This window comes from Thunnus maccoyii, chromosome 14 (assembly GCF_910596095.1).
Source record: "Thunnus maccoyii chromosome 14, fThuMac1.1, whole genome shotgun sequence".
Classification (NCBI taxonomy): Eukaryota; Metazoa; Chordata; class Actinopteri; order Scombriformes; family Scombridae; genus Thunnus; species Thunnus maccoyii.
Genome location: NC_056546.1, coordinates 2,533,239 through 2,558,211, shown reverse-complemented (window position 1 = coordinate 2,558,211; position 24,973 = coordinate 2,533,239). Strand labels below are relative to the sequence as shown.

Here is a 24,973-nt window from a genome sequence, read left to right as displayed (position 1 = left end):
GCCACCGTTCTTATTATCGTTAACTGCATTTCTGCCGTCAAAATTTGTAAAGCTTAACAGCTCACAGAAGTGTCAATTAAAAAATAATTAGAAAAGAAAAAGTAAAGTCAGCAAACAGCCGCAGCCACATCTGCATCTGTGTTGCTTTCATTATCACTTCTGTGTGTGTGTGTTTGTTTTCATACTGTATATAATTGGCCCCAGAGGAATCTCCTGTAACACTGAGAGAAAACAGTGAGCAGATGCACTAGAAATCAGCTCTTCCCTGTCAGTAACCACCATAGATGATGCTCTCGAGTAAGAAAACTAAATATAATCCCTCCGGTTGAGCAGGTAGCGTGCACCTGTAGCAAGCCTGTGGTTTATACTGGGCAGCTCCCAGTATGTATATGTAAATCTGACCTGACAGAGCGGTCGTCGCTACCGGTGACAGCCAGAGGTTTTTTGGGGTGAACGTCCAGCGCCCAGAGCTCGCCCTCGCTGTGTCCCTGCATGATCAGCAGCGGCTTGTCTCGGTCCCTCACCATCACCTGGACAGACACAAACACACGGAAGTCTTGGAAAAACAATTTATAACTGAGATTAAACGTGATAATTAACCTCTAAAGTTGCATGATGGATAACTAGAACACTGACAGAATCATAACATAACTGCATCTCCCAGGAGACACTGGTTTGGTGATTTGCAGATCCAGAAACCAGCTAAATTTAGTTTAAAACTGTTTTTACATGATTATATTTCAATGTGTAGTTTGGACCCGTTTCACACTGAAATGCTGAATAAACAACAGTTTGTCGGATTTCTTTTGTCCTGCAAAACCTTAAATCCGTGCTGACATAATGTCTGTGTGGACATAATCAGATTTAGGGTAAATATGTTCCTTATTTTACAGGTTTGTTGGATTGTCTGGTTCTGTAATTTACTGGAAGCAGTTTGATTCTACATTGTCCAAATTTTAAAGGTTTAAGAGGTTTCACACACAACTCTCCTAGACATTACATTTATATACCAATAAATCCCACTAGCAAATACATTTCAGGGGGATACATGATGTTGAATGAATTATGTTTTCTGTCAACATAATGAGAAAATGTTGTTAATTAATGTATCTGGGAAGTTGCAATAATGCTGATACTGAACATATCAGTAAAATGCTCAATGACAACTTAGTTTTTTACTTCCCAAACGTCCAATCTTGGAGTCAATATCAGCTAATAGCAACTACAACAATATTAAACAGTTTTATGGTTATGTTTAGACACTGGCAGCACTTAGTTAAGGTTACAGAAAGTTGTCTGCAGTGACTTGAAGCATGAGACACGACGTGTTTATTAACATTTAACTGAAATCACCTCAAGTGTAAAGACGTCCTGGTCATCACAAATTGATGTGAAAACGTGTCAACCTCTAAAATGTGTGCTTACATTAAAATGTAGAGAGAAATGTTTCTTTTTTTGGTTTGTGCTGCCTACTTTTATGTTTGCTTTTGATTCTGTGGTTGCTTGTTTGTTTATTTTTGCGGATCACATGACTTTTGTACCTGAGAGATGGTGAGATTACTACCATAAACCTCTGGGGGGGGGTTTTTCTTCTAAATCTCACCTGCACAATTAGTTTCTTCTCTTTTGTTGTGTTGTTTTATGCTGCTTTGTTTTTATTGTGCAAATAAATAATAATTTTTAAAAAAATGTATGGAAGCCCTGAAAGGCAAGCGAGAAAAATCTTTCTTCTGGGGATCCAATTTCTAAGTCTTACTTTGTTCCATAAAAAAAAATTAGAAAAATGATCCTGGCAAAACTTGTTTCCCACCTTTTCACAGATTAATTTTTTTATTTAATTATTTTTTTTATGGAACTTAGAAAGATTATCCTGGAAAAACCTTTTTTTTCACTTGTTCTTAACTCATGAACACAAGATAGAAAAGAATTAAGATCAGACTTAAAAATTGGATTTCTAGAAAAAAAAAATTCTCACTTGCCTTTCAGGGCTTCCGTAAAAAGGAGAAAAACTGGAGGAAAACATTTAGAGAAACTGGAGATCCAGGTGAATGTCTCCAGCAGTCAAATTCATATGAATAATGTGAGGTGTATTCGGTCTGAACACATCTAGTAGTAATATAAATGTACTATGTGGTGCTTCATAAGGTATTTTAAGGGTAAAAGGAAGTGATGAGTGATGCTTTTGTTGCGTTATGAATGTCACTAACTGGTTACTGTGAGGTAAACTGTGTGTGAGCCAATGAGGAGTCAGCATTCAGCAGGAAGCGTTTATACCGGACCAAAATAAAACTTTAAAAATGTCTCTTCTCCCTCACCTCAAAGATCTCGCTGTCCTGCGTTCCCGCCAGGATCCGGTCGGCTCGCCAGCAGACGCTGCGAATAGACAGACCTGAAGAGGAGGAGGAGGAGGAAGAGGAGGAGGAGGAGGAAGAGGAGGAGGAAGAGAAGATTTATGTAGGCAAGTAAACATTTCACAATGCTCCCTCTGTGTTTATTCTGATCCCTCAGAGTCGTATCAGACAGAAGTATCTCCTCATGATTGGTCTCTATTCCACATTTTGAACCATAGATGTATTCAGCATTAATAAATACTGCATCAGTAATTAATGATTAGGTGATTAATCCTTCATTAGGATTAAGCAGAGATCATTCAAGTTAATTTTACTGAATGTGAAGGATACATTTCCTTTTCATGATAATCGTGGAAACTAGGGATGTGCAGAGAGCCCAGTATTTGTATTTGTATCTGTTTTTGTTGAGGCATCAAAATTATTTGTATTTGTATTCAAATAAAAGTGGACAGAGGCTTAAAAATCCTGTTTTTGTTTTTATTACGCTTTTAATTTTAGAAAATTCATGTTCATGAAGTGTGTGTCAGTAGCTCAGCTTTATCTCTGGGGAACACTCTGGGAGTGATGTCCAAATTAGGAAATATGCGTCATGTAGCAGGTGGATGTGACTCCCCTCACTGAGACCTACTGATAGACGTCACAGCAGAGCAGAGGAGAGACACTGAGATAGCAATGTAACCGACCTGCACTCTGGTATTTGACATAGTTTATTTTTCTAATAATAATTTTTGAAATATTTGTATGAGACAAATATTCATAAAAAAAAAAAAATAAAAAAAAACACTATTTGTGCTCTGCCGAATAAGGTATTTGTATTCGGGCATACCACTAGTGGAAACTATCAATCAACACTGCTCACATTTCTCTCTAATAAAAACCACATGCATTCTTTTTCTATCAAACCGCACAATCAATACAGTTTTGTAGTTTCTGGTGTCGTCGGCGTAACATTTGACATCCTGCCTGCAGTAATTACTACGACCACTAGATGGCATCACTCAAACACAACTATATGTCATTTTCGGGTGACTGACATGATCTATTGTGTTGTTTTTAAATGTCAAAATGGGCCAGTTTGAATGAAACAGTATGTACAGGTTTGACTGGTACCGTTTTTGTGATCTTCACATAAGCTTGTTTCCATATAATCGATAAATTATTACCTTACAGTCACAAGAAAACTTCCATATTGCTTTGTGATCTCCTGACCTCAACATAACAAGTTTTTCTATTCACAATTATTTCAAAAACTAGTTTATTATTACAGTTAGAAGATGTAAGATTCATGTATAACTATGACAGCCTGGCTCACTGCAAGCAGAGTGTTTAACTTTTTTTTTTTTCCTCAAGACACACACACTCGCTGATAAACGACGTGAGAGAACAAGAGCAGAGATTGTGTTTTATTTTTACTCTGTAGCCTCCCAACCTCACCGTCAAACTCTTCCACCACCAGCTTCTAAAACTTAATTAGCGGAGCCGTTCAGCCGCGCAGCGCTCGCCAATTACAGCGTCTGCTGCCGCTGATGGCATGACTCAGCGTGTGATGTTTCCTGTAACTTTGTTAGAACCTCCTCCCTGGAGCTTCACCAGCCAAAGCAACCTGATACCAGAAGAGTTTATGACGCAAATTGGAAATAATTGAGGAAGTTTTTTTTTTTTTTTCCAGCAGTGTTAATAGCAGCAAGAAAGCGCCAGAAAGAAAAACTTGACATCAACAAATCACTTATAAACGACCCAAGAGGAAATCTGTCTTAATGTGGCTATTAAAATTCAGCTCTGAGTCCGACTACATCAAGACTTTGGGCTCGGTTTGTGGTTTCTAACTGGATGATGATGCAAAATTATGATGATTACCAAGTGTCCGAAATGTCTGTCTGTCACTGTATTGGCCGGCATATAAGACAAAAACTGGGGGGTTGTCCAAAGCCTACATGAGGCTCTCCACCTGAATATTCCCTTATGTCCCACCGTGGGATCACTGGAAGACCTCATACCTTTCCTACTAATCACACTGACCACAGCCAAGAAGACGATATTACAAAACTGGAAAGACACAACAAAATTATGTGAAAACACTTCCAGTACTTCCAGATCTGGTTCCTCTTTGAATATATTAGCTTCAACTCAATCACCCCACCAACAGTAAATATACCACACCCATTATCAGCCCAAATATAAGACAGTATTCTATTCAGGAAATGACATTTATTAATGCTGCTGCGGTTTATTCCAGTCTGTTACAGTCAGTCAGCATTAAAGGTGTTTGTTGTACTCAGTTTAACCTTCAGGAGTTTCTGAAGGATTGTGTAATGGTGTTTTTTGTTTTTTTTTGCCGCAGGGGAAATAAATTCATGATGAGTTGAAAACGAGTCCAAAGCGTCTTCAGACATCTTTACTGCAGAAACAGAACCGAGTCCGAATCGTCTGTCAAACGGCAAAGAATTACTGCTGTCACAGACGACGAGGAGCTCAAACAGACAAAAACAAACTGTCAAATAAAATAAATTTGACTGTTTCCAAGAGTCTGACAGGAGAGAGTCTGATTTAATGGAAGTATTTCACTTTTACAAGGATGAGGAATCTCTTCTCACATAACTGATTTAATAACATAATTATTATTATCTCAGGATGAGTTGTGATTGTATCTTCAAAAAGTCTTTTTCCCCAAAACAGCTGTTGGAAAAGGGGGGGTCATCATATATTTGTGCCAATACTGTATTTAGGGAGTAGTGAACGAGTGAATGAGCTGATGAGAATGTCAGTTTTGTAGGATTCATCCTCTGGGCGCCATGAGTGATTGCACCAAATTTTGTGCCAATACGTTCAGTAAATGTTGAGATATTTAACAGTAAAAGTGTAGAAGAGCTGTCATCACGAATAGAAAAGGACAATCTATCAAGTAAATGTTGAGATATTTAACAGGATGGTGGCACTAGATGAAAAGTCAGAACATCACCAAAGTCACTGAGATTCATCCTCTGAGCACAACAAATACCTGAACCAAATTTCTTGGCAATCCATCCAACAGATGTTGAGATATTTCAGTCTGGACCAAAGTGATGGACCGACCAACTGACCAGACATTTCCATCCATATGTGTGGTGGCTGCAGCCTGGCGTGGCGGAGCAGTGTGGGCATTTTGGCGTGATTGCTTGCCGCCAACGTGCTTTGCTGTCATTCAAAGCTTGTTGTCAGGGTGAAGGGACTGCTTGACACACTCGGGGGCTCGGCGTGGTCGCTTCTTGTTTCCCTTGCAAAGCAAAGCTGCAGACCAACTTCTCCCTCCTATCGTCGGGGAGGCTGTGCCGGTGCCGGCTAAGGCTGTAGAGATGCGTGGCTTAGCACTGTCCACCAACCCCTAAACACAGCTGCTGCTTCGGTATTGTCTCAGTTATTGCTGTTTCAGCTATTGTGCTTCACAGCTGATGTCTTGCAGCTTGGAATCCTTCTTAAATAGGTCGTTTTCTTATTGTTTGTGTGTATTTTGTTTTACTGACATAATTATTCCCCTTACTTAGTTATTTCCTTCTTTGATTTGTGTTAAAAATTAAAACAATTTGGGTTATTTTGGTGTTTCATTATTCTGTAAATATTAATTTGGGGCTTATGTAATTGTGTTACATTGTGTTGTCACCACCAGGGCTTTTGTACCATTGTTGTTTACTGAGTATTAATCTTCTTTTCTTTTATTTGACAGGTGCTGGGGACCCAGGCAGCAGTCAGTCCACTCCCCCAGTAGTGGGATTCCTTTGCACCCCTGATTTTGTTTTCTGGTTTGTTGTGTCACGGGTGATTTTTCTTTGCCTTGGTTTAATCCCTGCTGCCTTGGTAAGCCCCAGCCTTGTCTTCAACCCCTTTTTTGGTTTGCCTTCCTGTGCCATTAATTCTTGGGTTACACTCTGGGGGCTGACATTTTTTAGCTAATTACCTTTTTTTTTGTTTCTTTTTCTCATATTTTGTCTAATAAATTATTTTTAATTGAACACGACCTCTGCGCAAGTGGAATCTATTATCGAACCTGTGTCTTGCTCATTTGCTTGTGGTTAACTCCCAATTTAATCATTTCCGGGGGTGAAATTCCCACCACATATAACCATCATGACTAAAAATATAGCACACACCTTCTGTTTCATACAATCTATCATTCTTACCTTCAGAAAGAAAAAAAACAGGGTTCAACCTTTCCTGTCCTTTAACCTCATTAAAATTTAACCTTCCTCGAAAGCCTTTAACCTCCAATTTCTCCAAAAACGAGGCCATTCCCAGCTCCGACTGCGGAGCGGAGATGACAAAAACCTTTTCTAACTTTCTCCTCGGAAATCTTCAGAGGGGAAGCGTAAAAAGGAGGTCAGGGGGGTTTAATGACTCACCCCTGAGCTTCTCCTAAAGGGAATTCATCTCTTCCTCCTGGTGGGGAGCAGTATTTACAAATGAAAAGGAGGAGAAGGGTTCAAACATTCAGCAACACCTCTGGGTTTTTTCCCAAAATCAGGTCAGTTCCCGTCTCCTACTCAAGACAGAAGATGACAAACTTCTGCACGTCTCCTCTACTCGTTAAAAACTTCTCCTCACACCTCCGGGAAAGAGAAAGAAGAAAAGATAGATTCTTATCTCTAAATAAAGACAGAAGATCGTCTGTCAAACTTCTCTTTAAATATCTGCAGAAGGAAATGAGAAGGAGCGAAAATGATTCAAGCTTTGGAGCAGCAAGACCTTCAAATGACAAAGGAGTCTTAGATTTCAAAATGACCTTTTCTCTTCTCTTTATCCATTTCTTCAGGAGTCAGAGGGGAGGAAGAGGAGGAGTTTGCCTTTTAGAAAAGAGATATATATATATAGTGATATTTAACTTTGGGTGGGTTTATCCAGGTTTAATGATGTTTAAATAGCCAGTCAGCGTGTGATGGTGGGCATGGAGACAGAAAGGCCAGAGCTCTCATTAACTGGTTTAAAGGTCTCAAAGACATAAAAAAGATTATTAGTGAAGTCCATGTCTTTGTCTGACACACTTTATTGTCCCTTTGGTACCATTTTCTGATAAGTCACCCTTAATGAAGCATTAATTAATGGTTTTATTAATCGTTTACTTTATGCATCGTTTATAATTTTGTTTAATCTTGCTATTTAGAAATCAGAAATGTTAAAGGATGAGTTTTTTTTCTTAAAACAAACAGTCAGGAGCCCAAATGAACATCGATTCTTGCTATAATCAGTCCTCCTTCTGTGCAAAAATGTATTTAAAAGTGTATCTGAAGCTAATATGAAGCTTCAGCAGCGAAATAAATGAGTCAAATCAAGTAGATATCTTCCAACGTTACAGTCTTTTTAGTGCCAAAGTTCCTCTTTTTGTTACTATACTTCCACCTGCAGCTCAACAGGGAAACACTGTCCGAGGAAACACAAAGAGGGAATTTGATGCTAAAAAGACTGTAAATATGTTAGATATCCACTTGATATGACTAACTCAGACTGCTGAAGCTGAATATAAGTTACAGATACACGTTTAAATGGATTTTTGCACTTAATGACTGTGTTTAAGATTCTATCTCATCAGTTCTTTTAACCTTGAGCCATGAGCTCCTTCAAACGTGGTCCAGATATGTGTCCGGCATGTGGGTCAAAATAAAAACCCAGAAAGAACAAGCCTGGTACGAGAGGATGCCAGAAATAGTACTCTGGCCTTCTTGGACTGTGCAGCAGTACACACTGAAGAGGACAGAAGCCTTCACATTGAAGTATACAGGAAAACCCACACACACATGAACACTAACTCTGACTCTCAACACCGGGCTGAGAATGTGCCCACGAGTACACAGAGGCCAAAAAGAAGGAGCACAAACACCTCAAGGAAGCCCTAAAAGCCAAAAACTGCAGGCGAAGAAGAAAACAGGAACAAAGAATTGAAAGTCTGATCTGCAGCGTACCTTTGTATCCCTGCTCGGCCTCTCGCAGGTCGATCTTGGTGATGGGTTTGAAGTCAAAGTCCCACAGTCGGATGCAGCCGTCTCTGCCTCCTGTGGCAAAACCCTCCTCACAGGAATACATGCTGAAGATACCAGCCTGCACACAAACACACACACACACACACACAGAGGAGACAGGTTAACTCACCTTGAAAGCATTTCTACTTCCTGTTGCTGCTGCAGCTCTCTCTCTCTCTCTCTCTCTCTCTCTCTCCCGTGTGCAGGTGTGAGGAGGAGACTCACCCCGTGAGCGGCCTGAACCGTTTTTATCAGGTTGAGTCCCTTCCAGACGTAAATGTCCCCGTTGAGCGCCCCGGAGTATGTGATGTCATCTTTAGCCGACGCCACGCACAGGATGGTCTGCAGGTCGCCCGTCTTCCCGAAAATCCCCCTCTTTGGAGTGAGAGCGTTACCACACAGAGACCAGAACTACAGACGGAGAAGAGACAGACATAAAACCTTTACATTAACCTGATGACAGTTTAACATGCATGTAAACATCACAAATTAATCCTCATCAGTGGAAACGTTTCGAGTCAGATGAACGTAAAGCAGCACAAGGTCGAACATGCAGAGAAATCTCCAGCTATGCAAGCGGATGATGGATCAGTATTTAATTGAAATAATGTAAAACTAGGAGGCAACATCATGAGATCAAAGAATTTATAATATACATTTCTTTTGGTTTCTGATATTTTCTCAAAGGAAAACACAGGACAAGTGATTAACAGAGCAGAAATGTAGCTGTAGTAAACAAAAAAAGGCTCAGTTAGACTTAGTGTTTATTATCTGTCTTCATTTCTGATGCACAAAGAAAATAAAATCAGTTAAATAAACACTGAAACGCTGTGAAAGAGACAGTCTGAAGCTGTTGAGGAGATTCTTGTAGTATTTTAGTTAAGTTTTAAGTTTTAAAATCCATCAGTGATGCAGCCTGAAAGAGAACAACTCTCTCTGACTCTCAGCTCTTTCTGTAAACATCCCGTCATGTCTGAATAAATAACACAAATGACAAAAAGACACTTTACCGTATAGATAAATAAGCCACCGATGTTACATATTCCATGTTTGAAAAGGGCTTAAAAGTGTTTTACCTTGATGTGTTTGACTCCGCAGCTCACCAGACGGTTCTGTTGAAATGAATCCCAGCAGATATCGAAGATCTAGAGGACAGAAGAGACGGTGATACACACACACATATATACACAGGCTGTATAACACACACACACACACACACACACACACACACACACACTCTCTCTCTCTCTCTCACCCTGTCTGAGTGTCCGGTGGCTGTAGCCAGGATCTTCCCTCTCTTCCACTCCCAGATACACACTGTGTTCTTGGCATCCAGGCCGACCGAGGCTAACCGCTACAGAGGAGAGAGAGAGAGAGAGAGAGAGAGTTATAATTTCAGAGGAAAGACAAACATAAACAGATGAAGTGTGTTTTCAGGGGAAACTACCTGTGATTTCCTCTCACACACACACACTGTAGATGATTATGTAGATTATGTCCATATTAGTGATAAAAACAAACTATATAATTTACTATAATAATATAACACTCTAAAAGAAGCCAGTCTGCATAATGAGTATTTATACTTTGTTGATACTACTTGAATTCAGACTTTTACTTGTAACGGAGTATTTCTAGATGACAGTATTTGTACTTTTACTCTAAATAAAGGATTTGAATACTTCTTCCAGCACTGCACAGAGAAGATGGTGGGATGTATGGCGTGCAGGACTTTGAGACTGGAAATCCCTCCCTGAGGTCGGGTTTAGGCCGATAAAAAAAGTTCAGTTCTGGGAAAGATTCAAGTCAGCATTGACTTTTCAAGGGAAAAATGGACTTTAGAGTTACTGGAGGAAAGTCCATGAATGTTTTTCAGATGATAATTTTGATTCCAGTCCCGGACTCTATACTATATTAGGTGACCCACTAATTGTGTCAGACTGTGTAGCTTCAGCTTTGACCCAGACTGTATAATAATGGTTTTGTGGAGACTCCGAGGGAATCATCTTTTCATGAATGAGTTACTCAGCCGGGCACGGTCGCCTCGTTTGAGGAAATCTCATTCAGATGGATCAGTATGTGTGTTTTACCTGAACTTAACCAAATAAAGAGCCTGCAAAGTGTTCAGTATTAAATAAATTAGACTTTAAGGCTGCCACTCAGGATTATACTCATTATCCATTAATCTGCATATTATAATTAAAGTTGTCTGTTATAATTCCTTAGAGCTCTTCAAAATGGAGGTCTTCAAATGTCTTGTTTTGTCTGATAAACAATCCAAAATCCAAAAAGATATTCAGTTTTCTATCATGTATGACACATAAAAGCTTCAAATTCTCACATCTGAGAAGCTGAAACCTGCTAATTTTCCTTAAAAAACACTAAAAATGATTATTTGATTATCAAAACATAAGACAATATGGAATAAATGTTGAGCAAATGAACTTATGAAGCTGATTGTAAACGTTTCAGAAACGTTTTCCTCTGATGAGGAGCAGCAGCAGCGCAGCACTAGTGCAGTAAACACACAGTAATAAAAAACATATTCAGACTCTGTGGTCCAACTTAATAATAAATCATCTTCACCCAAAGTCTGAGCTTTTGATTTATTATTAAATTGGATTTATGATTATTTTATTGATCGTGCGTTTACTCTGATTTACTCAGGAGCTGTTAAGTCTTCGGCCAGAAGCAAAAAACTGCCGACACAACAGTAAAGATAAATTACAGAGTCACTTCTCAACTCAGTGTGATTTTGTTTCTGGGCATATTTTGATAAAGTCCTGGACTTATTCCCATTGTGTCTGATATTTTCACAGTCCATCAAGAAGAAATATGACAATACTAAACACGGGTTCCTGATTACTAAGAACAAATAATCAATAAAATGTAAATATTCAACAGTTGGGCAATAGGAGGATCAACGTTATTTATCAGATTTCACTAAAAAATCACAGCCAAAGAAAAGAAAAGTCTGTTAATTTTTGTTTTTGAGTTCTAGCTGGGGTTTTTTTAGCTCAGTCATTTTAAATCTGGTTTACTGGATAATGTTTGAAGTGTTTTCACAGCAGCTTTAAATGTTTCTGTTCCTAATTTCTGGGATGTGACTGTTCATCAAATACTGACATAAAGATGAGCTCATAACCTTATTGAAGCTTTACAGCAGCGTATTAATGACATACCGTATTTTCTCTAATAGTGGCCGGTATTCAATAATGGCTGGGGGTTTGGTCGACACAAACAAATAAAGGCCGGCGCCAAATACAGGCCGAGGAGGGAAAAAACAAGGATGGATTGAGGCCGTATTCAGACCAAATCAGGTGTTGTTGCACACCGCTGCAGGGTTGTGCGGTGGTGTGCGGAGGTGAGCGGGGGGGGGAGGGTGTGGGTGTGTTTATTTGTGCTCTAGAAAGTAACCGCTGTGAAACAATTAGATATTTTTTTATTGATCTGATTCACTGCTTTCTTACCAGCTCCATGTCTTCATTCACTCTCTAGCTCCCCCTCTCCCTCTTTTTCTCTTGTCTTTTTTTAAAACGAGTTGGGAAACCGACAGCAAAGCCTAACTTTACTTTTAACGTGATCAAATGAAAAGAAATGTCCGCCCCGCTCCTCTTGGTGCCTGTTCTAATGTGACTGTGATTTGTAGTAATGTACAAGCTAGCTGGAGGTGGGAAGAAGAAAATTAGCTTGGAGCTAACGTTAGAGAGACAGCTGATTGATATTTGATATTTGACTGTGCTGTTAACTGGCTATTAATTTCCCCTCCCGTACTTGACCGGTCTTACTTCACACAAGTTATATTGAAATGTTTGTGTAATGTTTCACAATAAAAGTCGGGTTATGAAGGCTTCTAATTTTATTAATAGCATAATGCAGTAACAAAAATTTAACAGAGCGAACAGAAGCAGATCAGAAAACAGAGATGCTTCGTACTAAAGTATGAGCAAACATACTTATCAAACAGAGGGAATTAGGAATAAAAGCCTCTCTCTAATATAAGCCTGCTTCCAATAAAGACCTGATACTCTCTGCAGTTGAGGTAAATAAAGGCCCCGGCCACTATTAGAGGAAATACGGTACTTAAAATTATTCCATTTTAACAATAAACATTTCTTGTAATAAGAACATACCACTTTATCTTGTTATATCCCAAAACATTCTTGTTATTTCATAAAATGGACTCATTAAAACTAACTTTTCTCATTATAACATAAGTTGGTGAGTTGAATATTCCACATGTCGTTCAGTGATACTGCAGCTCTACATCAGCAGGCGATGCTTTGTTGTTTTTTTTTTACCTTGAGGTTTTCTGAGGTGAGAATAAGAAAGTGTTTCAAAGAAAACAGAAATCCGCCTCCAGACCGACACTCTAACTGCTCACTGAACAGACTGAAGCACTGAGAGACTCAGAAAAAAAACTGTTCATTTACGCAGAGCGCCGCCCACTCACAGCCAGAATCATTTTATATGTTGGGTCTCTGACGGTACTCGGCGCTGTGTTTCAGGTTGGCTGACATGTTTGTGAGGAAACCAAAGAGATGGAGGGTAAAAGTTTTTAAGTGATCAGTGGAAACCGGAATGGAAATAAAAGATTTACACTCTGTCTGCCTGAACCCTCCTAATGATGTTGAGTTTGGCGTGTTCACAAAGTCTGTCACACCGCCGTCAGATGTATAAACTAAATGAACTCGCCGTGACTCAAAGAGTTTGTTTGGTGACGTTCGCAGCAGACGAACCGAGTCACAGTGGATAGTCAGTGGGAGGAGGATCAGATAGGATCAAATATTTCAAGTTTATTTGTACAACACAATATCATACACAAGCAATACACAGTGACACAGTAAAAAATAAATCATATATATCCTGAATTTATCCACCTCCATGATCTATGTGGGGAGAAAAGTCAATGTGCAGTAAAAGCTGCAAAATATATTACATATTGTCATAATCTGAGAGAAACAAGCTCTGTAGTAAATGTTTCTGTGTGATTACATCTGTAAAAATGCCTTTTATTATATTGTATTTAATATTATTGTTTATATTTACGTATTATTGTATGATTTTTTTTTCTATCTGTCAATGTTTATAATTTTCTTTACTGCTTTGGCAATGTAGGTTTCTAATCTAAGCTTATGTTTAAAAAGAAGATGATGCAAACCTTAAATGTGGTGGTTTTCTATATTTTTCTTAATATCTCTTGAAATCTCATGTTTGGATCCAAACCAACAATGATCTACTAACAAGTATTGTGTGTGTGTGTATCTACAGCCTGATATATCTTATTCCTCTGTGTCGTCGTTGTCCAAAAACCTTTTAAAAACATGTAAATGAGCCACAGCGCTGCACTGAGTGACATGTTCCTTCATCATGAAGAGTTTGGTCACATTAGTTTGTTTAGAAACGGCTGCAAAGACTAATAACAGCATCACGTTTTCAGTCTCAGAGACATAAAGACATAGATTTCCTCCAAGGCTGTAAGTACAAATGCAACGTTGGGTACATTTTTTCTGTTACATATATAAAAGAAAAAAAGATACATATCATTTAGACAGAGGTAATCAATAAGCCCACCTTTCCTCTCCCTTCCTCTTCCTCTGTTAGATTTTTTTCCTTTGCAAATAAACTCAAACTGAAACTAAATTGAGTCAGATGTCATAAAGTGAAAATGTGACTTCTGCCTTTGATTTTTCCTTAAGTCCTCGTTACGCTGTGTGATTTTGAGGCCGTCTGAGATGAAAGTTGACAATCGTGGGAGAAATGTGGTGAAATGTTGGGTCTTAGATCCGAACCGTTGCTCCTGATCTCACTGCGAGACTCATCCCAGCGACGGATGATTTGGAGCTTTTCGAGACCAAAGGCAGCCTGAGGCAAAACTCTGACACAGTCAGAAATTTAAGACCAAATCCTCACAGTGTGACTGCTGCTATGACCCTCGTCTACAACACCAGCCAATCAGAAAACGACTTGAAATGATGCAGAATACACTGACCGATGTGTTTAAGGGAAATGACACAAACGTAAAAGAAGTTTAGATGGATGAAGATCTGATGACGTCTCTGCTCTCATCTATCGTTAGCGCTACGATTCACCGCACGTTCGTCTCACAATCTGACAAACTGATATCGTGTTGTCTGAGTTTAGGCGTCTCGTACAGCGTGACATGTAATAAACTCACATGATCGTTGTTGTTGCACAGTCTAAAGGAGGCTGTGGGGTTGAAGTTGTGTGGAACCTTTGATTGTGATTAATAACAATCATCATCTCTGTTTCCATTGTACTGTTCCATCAGTTCAACTCTACTGTGTGTGTGTGTGTGTGTGTGTGTGTGTGTGTGTGTGTGTGTGTGTGTGTGTGTGTGTGTGTGTGTGTGTGTGTGTGTGTGTGCAGGCATTACTCATCTGTGACCTTGAGGTTGATGCACGAGTATCCGTTAATGACAAAAACCATCTGTTGGACACACACAACCACACAGGTCTGCTGGCTGAGTCAGACTGTGCATCATTAATCATGCACATCACGTGTGTGTGTGTGTGTGTGTGTGTGTGTGTGTGTGCACTATGTATCTATGACCTTTAGGTTGATGCACAAGTATCAGCGAGGCAGGGGATGCTGTGTGTGCGTGTGTGTGTGTATGTGTGTGTGTTACCTGTCCGTCAGCGCTGAAGGCGAGGCAGGCGATGCCGTGTGTGTGTCCGTCACGGAGCAGCGAGACGGTCTGGGCGGTGAAGGAGTCCCACACACACACGTAGGGATCCTTCCCCACCTGACCCGTCGCCACCAGGGAGCGCTCCGGGTGCAACGCCAGGCTGAGGGGGGAGGAGGAGGGAGGGGGTGAGAGATAAAAACAGGAGGAGAAAAGAAGGAAAGATGAAGAGAAGATGAAAAAATAAACATATTTAACATTTGTCCATCTGCAAAAAAAATCATAATAACATACAATAAAAAATGAGATGTACACATACATGTCAACACAGACATACTGTACATCAAGCCTCTGACTTTTTTCTGAGGTTTGTTCAGATTCAACAAACTCTCTTAACTTGTAGTAAATCTCAGGTTTCCGCCTGATGAAGGTCACCTGCTCATCAGGAGGTTGAACGTTAGAAAAGTGTATGAATCCATCAGAGCAGCGCTGCACTGTGACAGAAATGAAGAGGGAACGCTTTGACAGGAAGTTAGATGATAAAAAATGTCTTTTTAACTGTGTTTTTTTTCGTGCCTTATGGAGGATGAAACATGGCATCTGTAAATATATGAGACAAAAACACAAAAGCTGAAAAATGATGCTCATCCCTTTGAAGCAGCTGTAATCGATGTTTTTTATAACTCCACTGTCTGTAGTGGAGTTAACTTATCTGTCCGGCTGCTTAAAGTGGCTGTAATGATATATAACAGTGTTTAATGTGTTGTGTGTAGTTCATAGTGATGAACCTACAGAGAATTATCAGAGACTCTGCAGCTCCTCTCGGCTTTACGGAGCTTTAAAGTGAGTTTCAGCTCATTGTTTATCTGTCTTTACTGTTTTGGTTCACTCTCAGCGCTCTCTCAGCATCTTTTTGGGCTGCAGCAGGCAGCTGTTTTCAGAGGAAAAGCTGTAAAAAGCCGCTGTACACTACCTGCTCAGCACCAAACAGACACAGTTAGCTGTAGACTAGCTGCTGAACATAGTGCAGCATTTAGCAGCTAAAGGGCCAGATATTTCCCTCAGGAGTTGGTAGAGAGTTAAAAACAGAGCTAAAAGAGAGTGAATATTGGACTTACAATCACCAGGTGGACAGAAACACGACTCCAAATGAATGATAATGTTGCTCCGTAACTGCTGGATGTGGAAATAAGCAACTGTTTGGCAACAAGTAAATAAAAGGCAGAGCCTCCATCTATATTAATGCATGTGTATGCGGACGATGCACATTTCTATTTTAAGAGCCTGAGTCAAAGCGGGAAAAGTGTCAATAAGTTAACACAACACAGTTTCATTGAGTGTTGTCCATTAATTCATCGTTTATCCAACTTACATTTCCTTAATGATGATAAAGTGGAGTCTGACTGTGTATCAGGCTGCAGCTACATTACATTTTAAATACATTTGTTCAGCTTTAATCTGACGTGGAGGGACAAACCACAGGAGGCAGCAGCCCAAGATGAAAAAACACAGTTAAAGATTTAAAACATGCAGAGATCAAAGACACAGAGACGTGACTGTAAGCTCACAGTCTGATCCGGGAATAATGCGTTTGCTGATTTGCACTTGAAAAAGGCGGTCGAGGTTAAAATACAGCAGATTTTTAAATGTTTAGACGTCTGTTTGTATCTCGGCTTCACAGCGTGATCCTGCTCACTCGGAAATATTAACATACAATCAGAGATTACGCATTATGTGCAATAAAGATGGATGCAGGAGCTGCTGTAACAAGCCGACAGAGTCTCAGTGTTATAACAGGAGGATGTGCAGAGGTTCGAGGATGAATGTGCTTCGATACGGACTGAATGAACAAGGAAATGAAACAGTGTGTCTGGCTCTGTAAGAGACAGGAGACAGACAGAAAACCTTAGAGCGAGCAGGTTAGCATCACAGAGTCGGTTACCACGGTAACTGACCCAGAGTTTAAGTTAGCTCTCTGTCTGGAACTGAAAAAACACCAGAGTTTCCCTGAACAATCTCAGAGTTTTTGCACTAATCCCCCGGCTCTCTGATACAGAGCTATCAGCTTTAAAAAGGTGATGATGTCAGCGGTGTGTTCAATATTTGTTTCTGGAGATAATTAGTTGATAAAAAAAATCGGATCAGATAACGCAGGTTTAAAATACACATTTTATAGACCTGTCTTCTCTCTGCCTTTCAGAGGGTCACTGTGTGTTCTCCTTTACAAAGGGAGCACTATAAATACACACACAGCTCAATGGCATCATTATCAACACACACACACACACACACACACACACACAGTCTCCTCTCTGCTCTATTGATGGTGTAATGATCCCTGATGCTTGAAGTGTGTGTGTGTGTGTGTGTGTGTGTGTGTGTGTGTGTGTGTGACCTTGACTTTTCTCTCTGTTACTCCAGTGAGGCTCCGACATCAGAACTGCAACAATCAATCAGTCGACAGGAAATTAATCGGCAACATTTGTTGGTTTAATCTCAGATTTGAGTTTTTATTGCTTTTCATTATCTTACGTGACTGGAAATTTAATATTTTGATTTTGGACAAAACCAAAAGGATTTGAGGACGTCAACTCAGACTACAGGATGTTGTGAGCATTTTCTGGTGTTAAATTGACCAAATGATTAATCGTTTACTTTATACTCTTTACTCTGTGTGTGTGTGTGTGTGTGTGTGTGTGTGTGTGTGTGTGTGTGTGTGTGTGTGTGTGTGGAGTCAGGACAGGTCGGTGTAATTACAGCTGACAGAAGTGTACACAGAACAGGAAGAGAGTGTTTATAAAGAATAAAGGAAGATTAAGACAGAAATAGAACAGGTGTGTCAGCCACAAAGGCTCATTGATCCCTGCATGTGCACACACACACATACACTCTAACACACACACACACACCCTTCAACATCGTCTCTCCTCCTCAACCTGCCAGCCAATGAGCCTGCTAGCTGCCGCGGTTGCCATGACAACAACATCGCCAAGGGCACGGGAGCTTGAGATTGGAGCACGACAACTGTAGAGTCAAGGTCAAACATCACTAAACACTCACACACACACACACACACCTGAACACACCTCTCTGCTGCTTGTCACACACGGTGTCTTCATGTCTTATTGTTCATGTATTTGATTTTATTCACACTGAACTGTTTCTGTGATGCTTTTGTTTTATTTCTACATCAATCATAATCATTCCTCCTGTTCATACTGGATAATAAAAGATCCTTCAAAATGTGCTTTCAGTGTAAAGTGATGGAGGCCAAAATCCACAGTGTGTCCACACAGTCATTTAAAAGTCTGTGTGAAGCTTCTATTCAGCTTCATCAGTCTGAGTTAGTCATATCAAGTGGATATCTGACACATTTACAGTCTTTTTAGCATCAAATTCCCTCTTTGTGTTTCCTCGGACAGTGTTTCCCTGTTGAGCTGCAGGTGGAAGTATAGTAACAAAAAGAGGAACTTTGGCACTAAAAAGACTGTAACGTTGAAAGATATCTATTTGATTTGACTCATTTGGACGCTGAAGCTTCATATTAGCTTCAGATAAACTTTTAAATACATTTTTTGCACAGAAGGAGGACTGTGGATTTTGTCCTCCATCACTTCTATTGTAAGGTCATTATGAAGGGATCTTCTAATGGTCAGTATGAACAGGAGGAATGATTACAGCAAGAAAAACAGGCTTCAATGTTCATCATTTAATATGTGATTTAAAGGAACCTTAACCACCAAATTTAACCCAAGTAAAAAGCTGAGTTGATGGTTATTTTTTGTTAGATTTAGCAGGATTTTAACTGGGTTTCTGTTCTCCATCATGATTGGATTTAGCTGCTGCTTAGTTTGGTTTTAGTTCATTCAGTTGCATAAAGACACAAAAAAAAACCTACAGTACATTAAAGGAATAAAAGATGACTGTGTTGGTGAGATTTAAAAAAAAACCCAAATAACATCTAAAACTGAAGTTTTTCAAAGAAGTAAAACAAGTTATTTCCTCTAAAGTCTTGAAGTCAGTCTGATTTCCTCCTTTTTCTGATCATCCCCATCATTTGCATATAAATCCACTCTCCTCCTTCCTCTTCCTCTTCCTCCTCCTCCTGCAGCTCATCCTTCTTTCTTCTTCTTTTTCTCTACATTTCTTGTCGCCTCTTTTTTTTTCCCTCTTTTTACTTCATTTTAAATGCTCTCGTTTTCAATCTGCCTGCCTTTACTTCCCACTTTCCTCCTCCCCTCCTGCTTCCTCTCCTCTCATCTCCGTCCATGTCCTTGGGACAAACCGCCATCTGTTTTGTTGAAACAACACCAGCCAGGTCTCTCTCTCTCTCTCTCTCTCTCTCTCTCTCTCTCTTCCTCACACAAACAAACACAAACAAACACACACACACACACTAGTGAAGTCCCTCTTGGCTATTTATAGAAGCTGCACTGATTTCACTAGCTGCTAATAATAGACTGCTCTGTGTGTGTGTGTGTGTGTGTAATTTGTTGGTGATCCAGTAAACACAAAGACATCGTTAGATAACTAGTTAAATATTAATTATGCGGGTATGTTGTAGTTGCTGAGCGGTTCTTTAAAGTGTTTTGTGAGGTGGATTTATATCAAAAACCTCGTATTTACCACAATTTCAGAGAAAATTAGACACGTTTTAGATGCTTGCAAAGGTTTCATGTTGTCTTTATTCCTTTAGAAGAACCTTTTCCTAAACGACAAAACACATCCTCTGCAACTATTTGTTTTCTGATCTGCAACATCTATATTTAAGCTTTGGTCACATTTATGCAGCTGAAACTACTTCGTTAAGGTCGGGAAAAGATCGAGGTCAAAACTAATAACTGTTTGTCTACAAAATAGCTTAATTTCCTAATTGTACCAATAGATTTGTTTACTTTTTATTGACATAATCAATGTGTTCTCTCAGCTCAAGTTCTCATTAATTATTATTCCAAGGAATTAATTTTTTTGCCGTTGAGGTATGTGGCCACTGAAATTATGAAATTTTATTTTTTTATCTATTTTCGGATAAATCAATTAGTTGTTTGGTCTATAAAATATCAGAAAATGTTGAAACATGCTGATATCTGTCTCCCAAAGCACAACATGACGTCCTCAAATGTCTTGTTTTGTCCGCAACCCAAAGATATTCAGTTTGCTGTCATACAAACAAGAAAATATTTGACATTTGAATAGCAGAAGCAGAGAATTTGGGTTTTTTTTTCTTAAAAAACAGCTTTAGACGATTAATCGGTTATCAAAATAGTTGATGATTAATTTAATAGTTGGTAATTAAACGACTGATTGTTGCAGCTCTGTGATATTTAAAGATGAAACAGAGGAACTTGATTGTGACAGAACCAAGGTTGTGTCTGTAACAGTCAGGCATAGACTGTATATAAAGATGGACGTCATGAAGTGAAGTCAAAACATCTGGATCGCCCCCTGGTGGCTGGCTGCGGTATAGGTCATGTTTTCAACAAGTCATTCTGGTCTCAATCTCTAAATTCAGACCCTCTAATAAATGTGCTTGTGGTCATTTTGGACATTATTGCTCCGTTAATGAGATTTGAAGACTTATAGTAGCTTTGGTGTCTGCTGTGTGGTCGTTGATTGACAGCTGTGCTCCGGGACTCACACTGAGTCGGACTACCGTTGCAATATTTCACAAACTTTAATGTTACTTGTTTGCGATACCTGCCCTGTTAGCACAGTTTAGCTAAAGTAGCTAAAATTAGCAGCGCTCAGTGTTCCAAGTAAGCTAGCGTTAGCTTGGGTCCGAGGTAGCATGGTGTGTTTCCAGAGCGTGAAAAGCAACAACCTGCAGTCCTTATTTAGAAGGTTCTGGCTCCAAACAGAAAAGATGGCACCAACCAGAAGCTTCAAACTGGCTCCAGTGAAACCAACAGGTGACATCACACCTCCACTATATACAGTTTATGGTCTGTAAACATTATGGAAGAGACTATGTTGGACACATTTCCTTATCATGACATAATAAACTGAGTTTTCACCTAAAATGTAACTGATATTCCTAAATTACAGCGTGATGCGTTGGCTGATCTGACAGATTAGTCAAACCTTCAGTTCTCAGTTTACAGAGCAAAGTGACAAATCGTCTGTTAGAGGCGTAGAAAGCAGCGAGCAGCGGCGTCTTCCTCCTGCAGATCAAAGCTCCGTCTAAGAGCAGCGACGCACCGAGAGGCTGCAGCTGCCAACGGGGAGATGTGACTGTAGGCAGGCAATCTGGGAAACATTCATCATACCAATTAATTGGTAATGAACACACACACATACACACACAGACACACACAGTTTAATAGTGCCAATTAAACTGGAATGAGCACACATCCTCCGATGAATATTGTAAATGTTATATGAATAATAAATTAACTAGCGCTGTGTGTGTGTGTGTGTGTGTGTGTGTGTGTGTCACATCTCGTATCTCCTTCCTGTTTGTGCTTAAAAATCTCCACTGCTTTCTTTTTAACTTTTACTTTCCTTTCTGATTGACTTGTCTGTCTTCTGTTATCAGTCCAGAGCAACATCCTGTGACCTCTGACCTCCTCACTGCTTCACGCTACTTTAGTTCATGAGGTTTATTCTGTCTTGCAGGCGGCTTCATGAATGTCAGAAACAGCTTAGAATAAAATCAGTGTAGGTGTGTTTTATTTAAAGCAGGTGGTGAAATCAGGGCAGCTTCTTTAAATAGACCAAAGGAACTCCTCCTCTGTGTGTGTGTGTGTGTGTGTGTGTGTGTGTGTGTATGTGTGTGTGTGTACAACAAAACAATTGCTTGTTTTCCCCTGTCGAAATATCACAACACACATAAAACATCAACCGACACATTTTCAAAAAGCAGAAACAAACATTTGACATATTATTAGTTATGTTACTGAAAGTAGAACCTGGAGAAGTTAAACAGGAAGTTCCACTAATTCAAAATATTCAAATCTTATTATAAACAAGTTCAAGTCTTAAATCATTCGAGACAAATTAAGTATCATGAAGCGCGAGTCAAGCCAAAGTTATTCAAGGAAAGTCTCAATCTATTTGTGACAAGTCAAAGTTAAGTCTTAAGTCGTTCAAGACAAGTCGAGTCATTTGAGACAAGTTCAAGGCCATCCTCAAGTCATTACAAATAAGTTTGAAGTAATTACAGATACATTAAGTCCAAGTGAAGTCTCAAGTCATTAGACAAGTCCAGGTTGAGTCTAAAGTCCTCTAAACATGTCCAAAATTAAATATCAGGAAGCCTGAGTCATTCAAGGCAAGTCCAAATCAAGTTCAAATCATTCAAGGTGAGTCTCAGTCCATTTGTGACAAGTAAAAGTCAAGTCTTAAGTCCTTCAAGACAAATCTAAGTCGAGTCTCTGGTCACCTGAGACAAGTTCAAACCGAGTCTCAAGTCATTCAATACAGGCCCAAGTCAAGTCATTTGAGACAAGTTCAAGGCCATCCTCAAATCATTACAAATACGTTTGAAGTAATTACAGATACATTAAGACCAAGTGAAGTCTCAAGTCATTAGACAAGTCCAGGTTGAGTCTAAAGTCCTCTAAACGAGTCCAAGTCAAGTTCAAGTCATTCTAGGTGAGCTCAGGTCAAGTCTCAAGTCAGTCAAGACGATTCCAAGTTGAGACAGAAGTTTTCAAAACAAGTCCGAGTCGAGTTTAATTCATCCGAGACAAGTTAAAGTCGTTCAATACAGGTCCGAGTCAAGGATCAAATCATTTAAGGTCAGTTTAAGACGAGTCTCATAGTCTGTCAGAGCAAGTTGGGTCACTAATTACTAAATTGTAGTTCAACTCTTTCACCATTTGAACATTTTTTCTTTGAAAGCCGTTTTAATACACAGCTGAGACCAAGTCAGGCCCACGTCTATCCAAGTCCTTCTGACTCAAGGTTCTTCCTGTCATTCCCACCGGAAGACCACTCAGTCTCCTCTGCATGCCTTGCCGATATATCAGCATGGATGAAAGAACGCCACCTTCAGCTTAACCTCGCTAAGGCTGAGCTCCTTGTCATACCAGTCAGTCCTTCCATACAACAAAACATCAGCATCCAGCTCGAATCAACCCAACTCACGCCCACAAAGTCTGTCTGAAACTTGGGCGTCATGATTGATGACCAACTAACCTTTAAGGTTCACGTGGCCTCAGTAGCTCGATCATGTCGATTCACCCTGTACAACATCAGGAAGATCAGACCGTTCCTGTCTGAGCATGCAGCACAACTCCTGGTTCAGGCTCTCATTATATCAGGCATCGACTACTGCAACTCCTTACTGGCAGGCCTCCCTGCATGTACGCTTAAACCTCTGCAGATGAACCAGAACGCGGCAACGTGTCTGGTCTTCAATCAGCCCAAAACAGCACACGTCACCCTGCTGTTCATCTCCCTCCACTGGCTCCCAGTTGCTGCCCGCATCAAATTCAAAACCCTGACACTTGCTTACAAAATAGCAACTAAAACGGCTCCTGCCTACCTGAACTCCCTCATTCAGGTCTACACTCCCTCCCGCCCACTACGCTCTGCCAACGAAAGGCGCCTGTTACCACAACAGGGCCACAACAGAGTCGCTAGCTAGACTCTTCTCCTGGTGGTGGAACAAGTTACCAAACTCTGTTCAATCTGCAGAGTCCCTCTCAATCTTTAAGAAAAGACTACAGACCCAGCTCTTTCGCGAACACCTCTGCACTTGATGAACTGTAGGGAGAGAAAAAACCAAAAACCAAAAACATACTTCTATGCACTCTAATCATTGACTTGTTGCACCGACTGTTGGCATCTACGTCCTATTGGGCCCAAACTTAAGCTTTATGGCACTTACTGGTGTTGTTGTCTCCTGACTAGATCCTTGCTTGTGTTGTATCAGTCTCATATGTACGTCGCTTTGGATAAAAGCGTCTGCTAAATGTAATGTAATGTAAAAAGTCCTTCTGACTCAAGTCTACACCTCTGGGACAGATGTAGAAATGCTGCTGTGTGTTCGTCCTACGAACAGCAACAGATAAACAAAACTTTTTAGGAGTCACTGACAAAAGGACTATTTGTTCATTCTGGTTTCAGTACTTGTTGGTTCATGCCTTTTAGAATATAAAGTATTTTGTCAGTGAAATAAACTCATTATAAAAACATAAAGTGTAAAACTATGATTAATAAGAGTTTCAGCAGTAGTGAATCTGATTATGGCTTTGAGGGGAAATATAATCTAGATTAGAAACAAACACATCGAACAGGAGATCGTCATGTTTTCTGGCAGCGAGGAAGAGGAAGAAATCCTCGATCGAAGCTGCCATGTTGAGGAAACTCCTGTGGAAATATTACAGCAGCAGCAGCAGAGAGAGAAATGGATAAGAAGCCTAATAACTGCCTCTGAGGAAAGAACATTTTCCTAAAATAAAGTCTACATCTTCTCTTCTTTTTAAAGGCACGATAAGGAGTTCACTCTTTCTCTCTCTCCTTACAATAAGTAGCTTATATTCAGTTTCCAGACCTTTCAGATTACACTGAAGAGTGACATAACACCCTGAGGGGTTTGTGTGTGTGTGTGTGTGTGTGTGTGAGTAAATCTGTGTGTAGGAAAAGTGTGCGTTCCAGTGTGTTTGAGTGCCAACAGATCGTGGGAACATTCATGACTGCGGGGCAGATTGTCGGTGGGATGCTGGACAGATAATTTCTTAGTCATCATCTTAATGAAGACCACTGAGCTGTGAATCCACACAGCCACCAGGCTTGTGCTACTCACTGCTGCTATTAACAAGCTTCTCCCATGAAAAGAAGAGAAAAGAAACAAGTACGTGGATTAACCGATGCTTCTAGGAATGAAATATTTCCTCCAGGTCTTCACGAGATATTAAACAAGGATCTTAAGAGTCAAAAGGCCGAGAAATCATCTAATTACAAGCTCAATGCATCTCTGTTTTTGCTGAGAATCTTTTTTTTCCCCAAATATAATTAGTTTATTATCACAGAAAAGTGAAAACCAG

At 39.9% G+C, this 24,973-nt stretch overlaps 2 protein-coding genes across 3 annotated transcripts in view; one reads left to right on the top strand and one right to left on the bottom strand.

The window, feature by feature from the left end:
• LOC121911227 (G-protein coupled receptor 4-like) overlaps positions 1–24,973 on the top strand; it is a 723,099-nt gene that overhangs the window by 76,014 nt on the left and 622,112 nt on the right. The window lies entirely within an intron of this gene.
• Positions 1–24,973, bottom strand: part of LOC121911174 (echinoderm microtubule-associated protein-like 6) — a 92,954-nt gene that overhangs the window by 48,413 nt on the left and 19,568 nt on the right. For both annotated transcript variants that reach the window (XM_042432415.1, XM_042432416.1), the window contains exons 2-8: positions 14,985–15,144; positions 9,591–9,689; positions 9,412–9,480; positions 8,561–8,746; positions 8,279–8,414; positions 2,316–2,389; positions 403–530 (exon numbers count right to left, since the gene is read on the bottom strand). In XM_042432415.1, the coding sequence (XP_042288349.1) occupies positions 403–530; positions 2,316–2,389; positions 8,279–8,414; positions 8,561–8,746; positions 9,412–9,480; positions 9,591–9,689; positions 14,985–15,144 (852 nt within the window). The remainder of the gene's footprint in view (positions 1–402; positions 531–2,315; positions 2,390–8,278; positions 8,415–8,560; positions 8,747–9,411; positions 9,481–9,590; positions 9,690–14,984; positions 15,145–24,973) is intronic.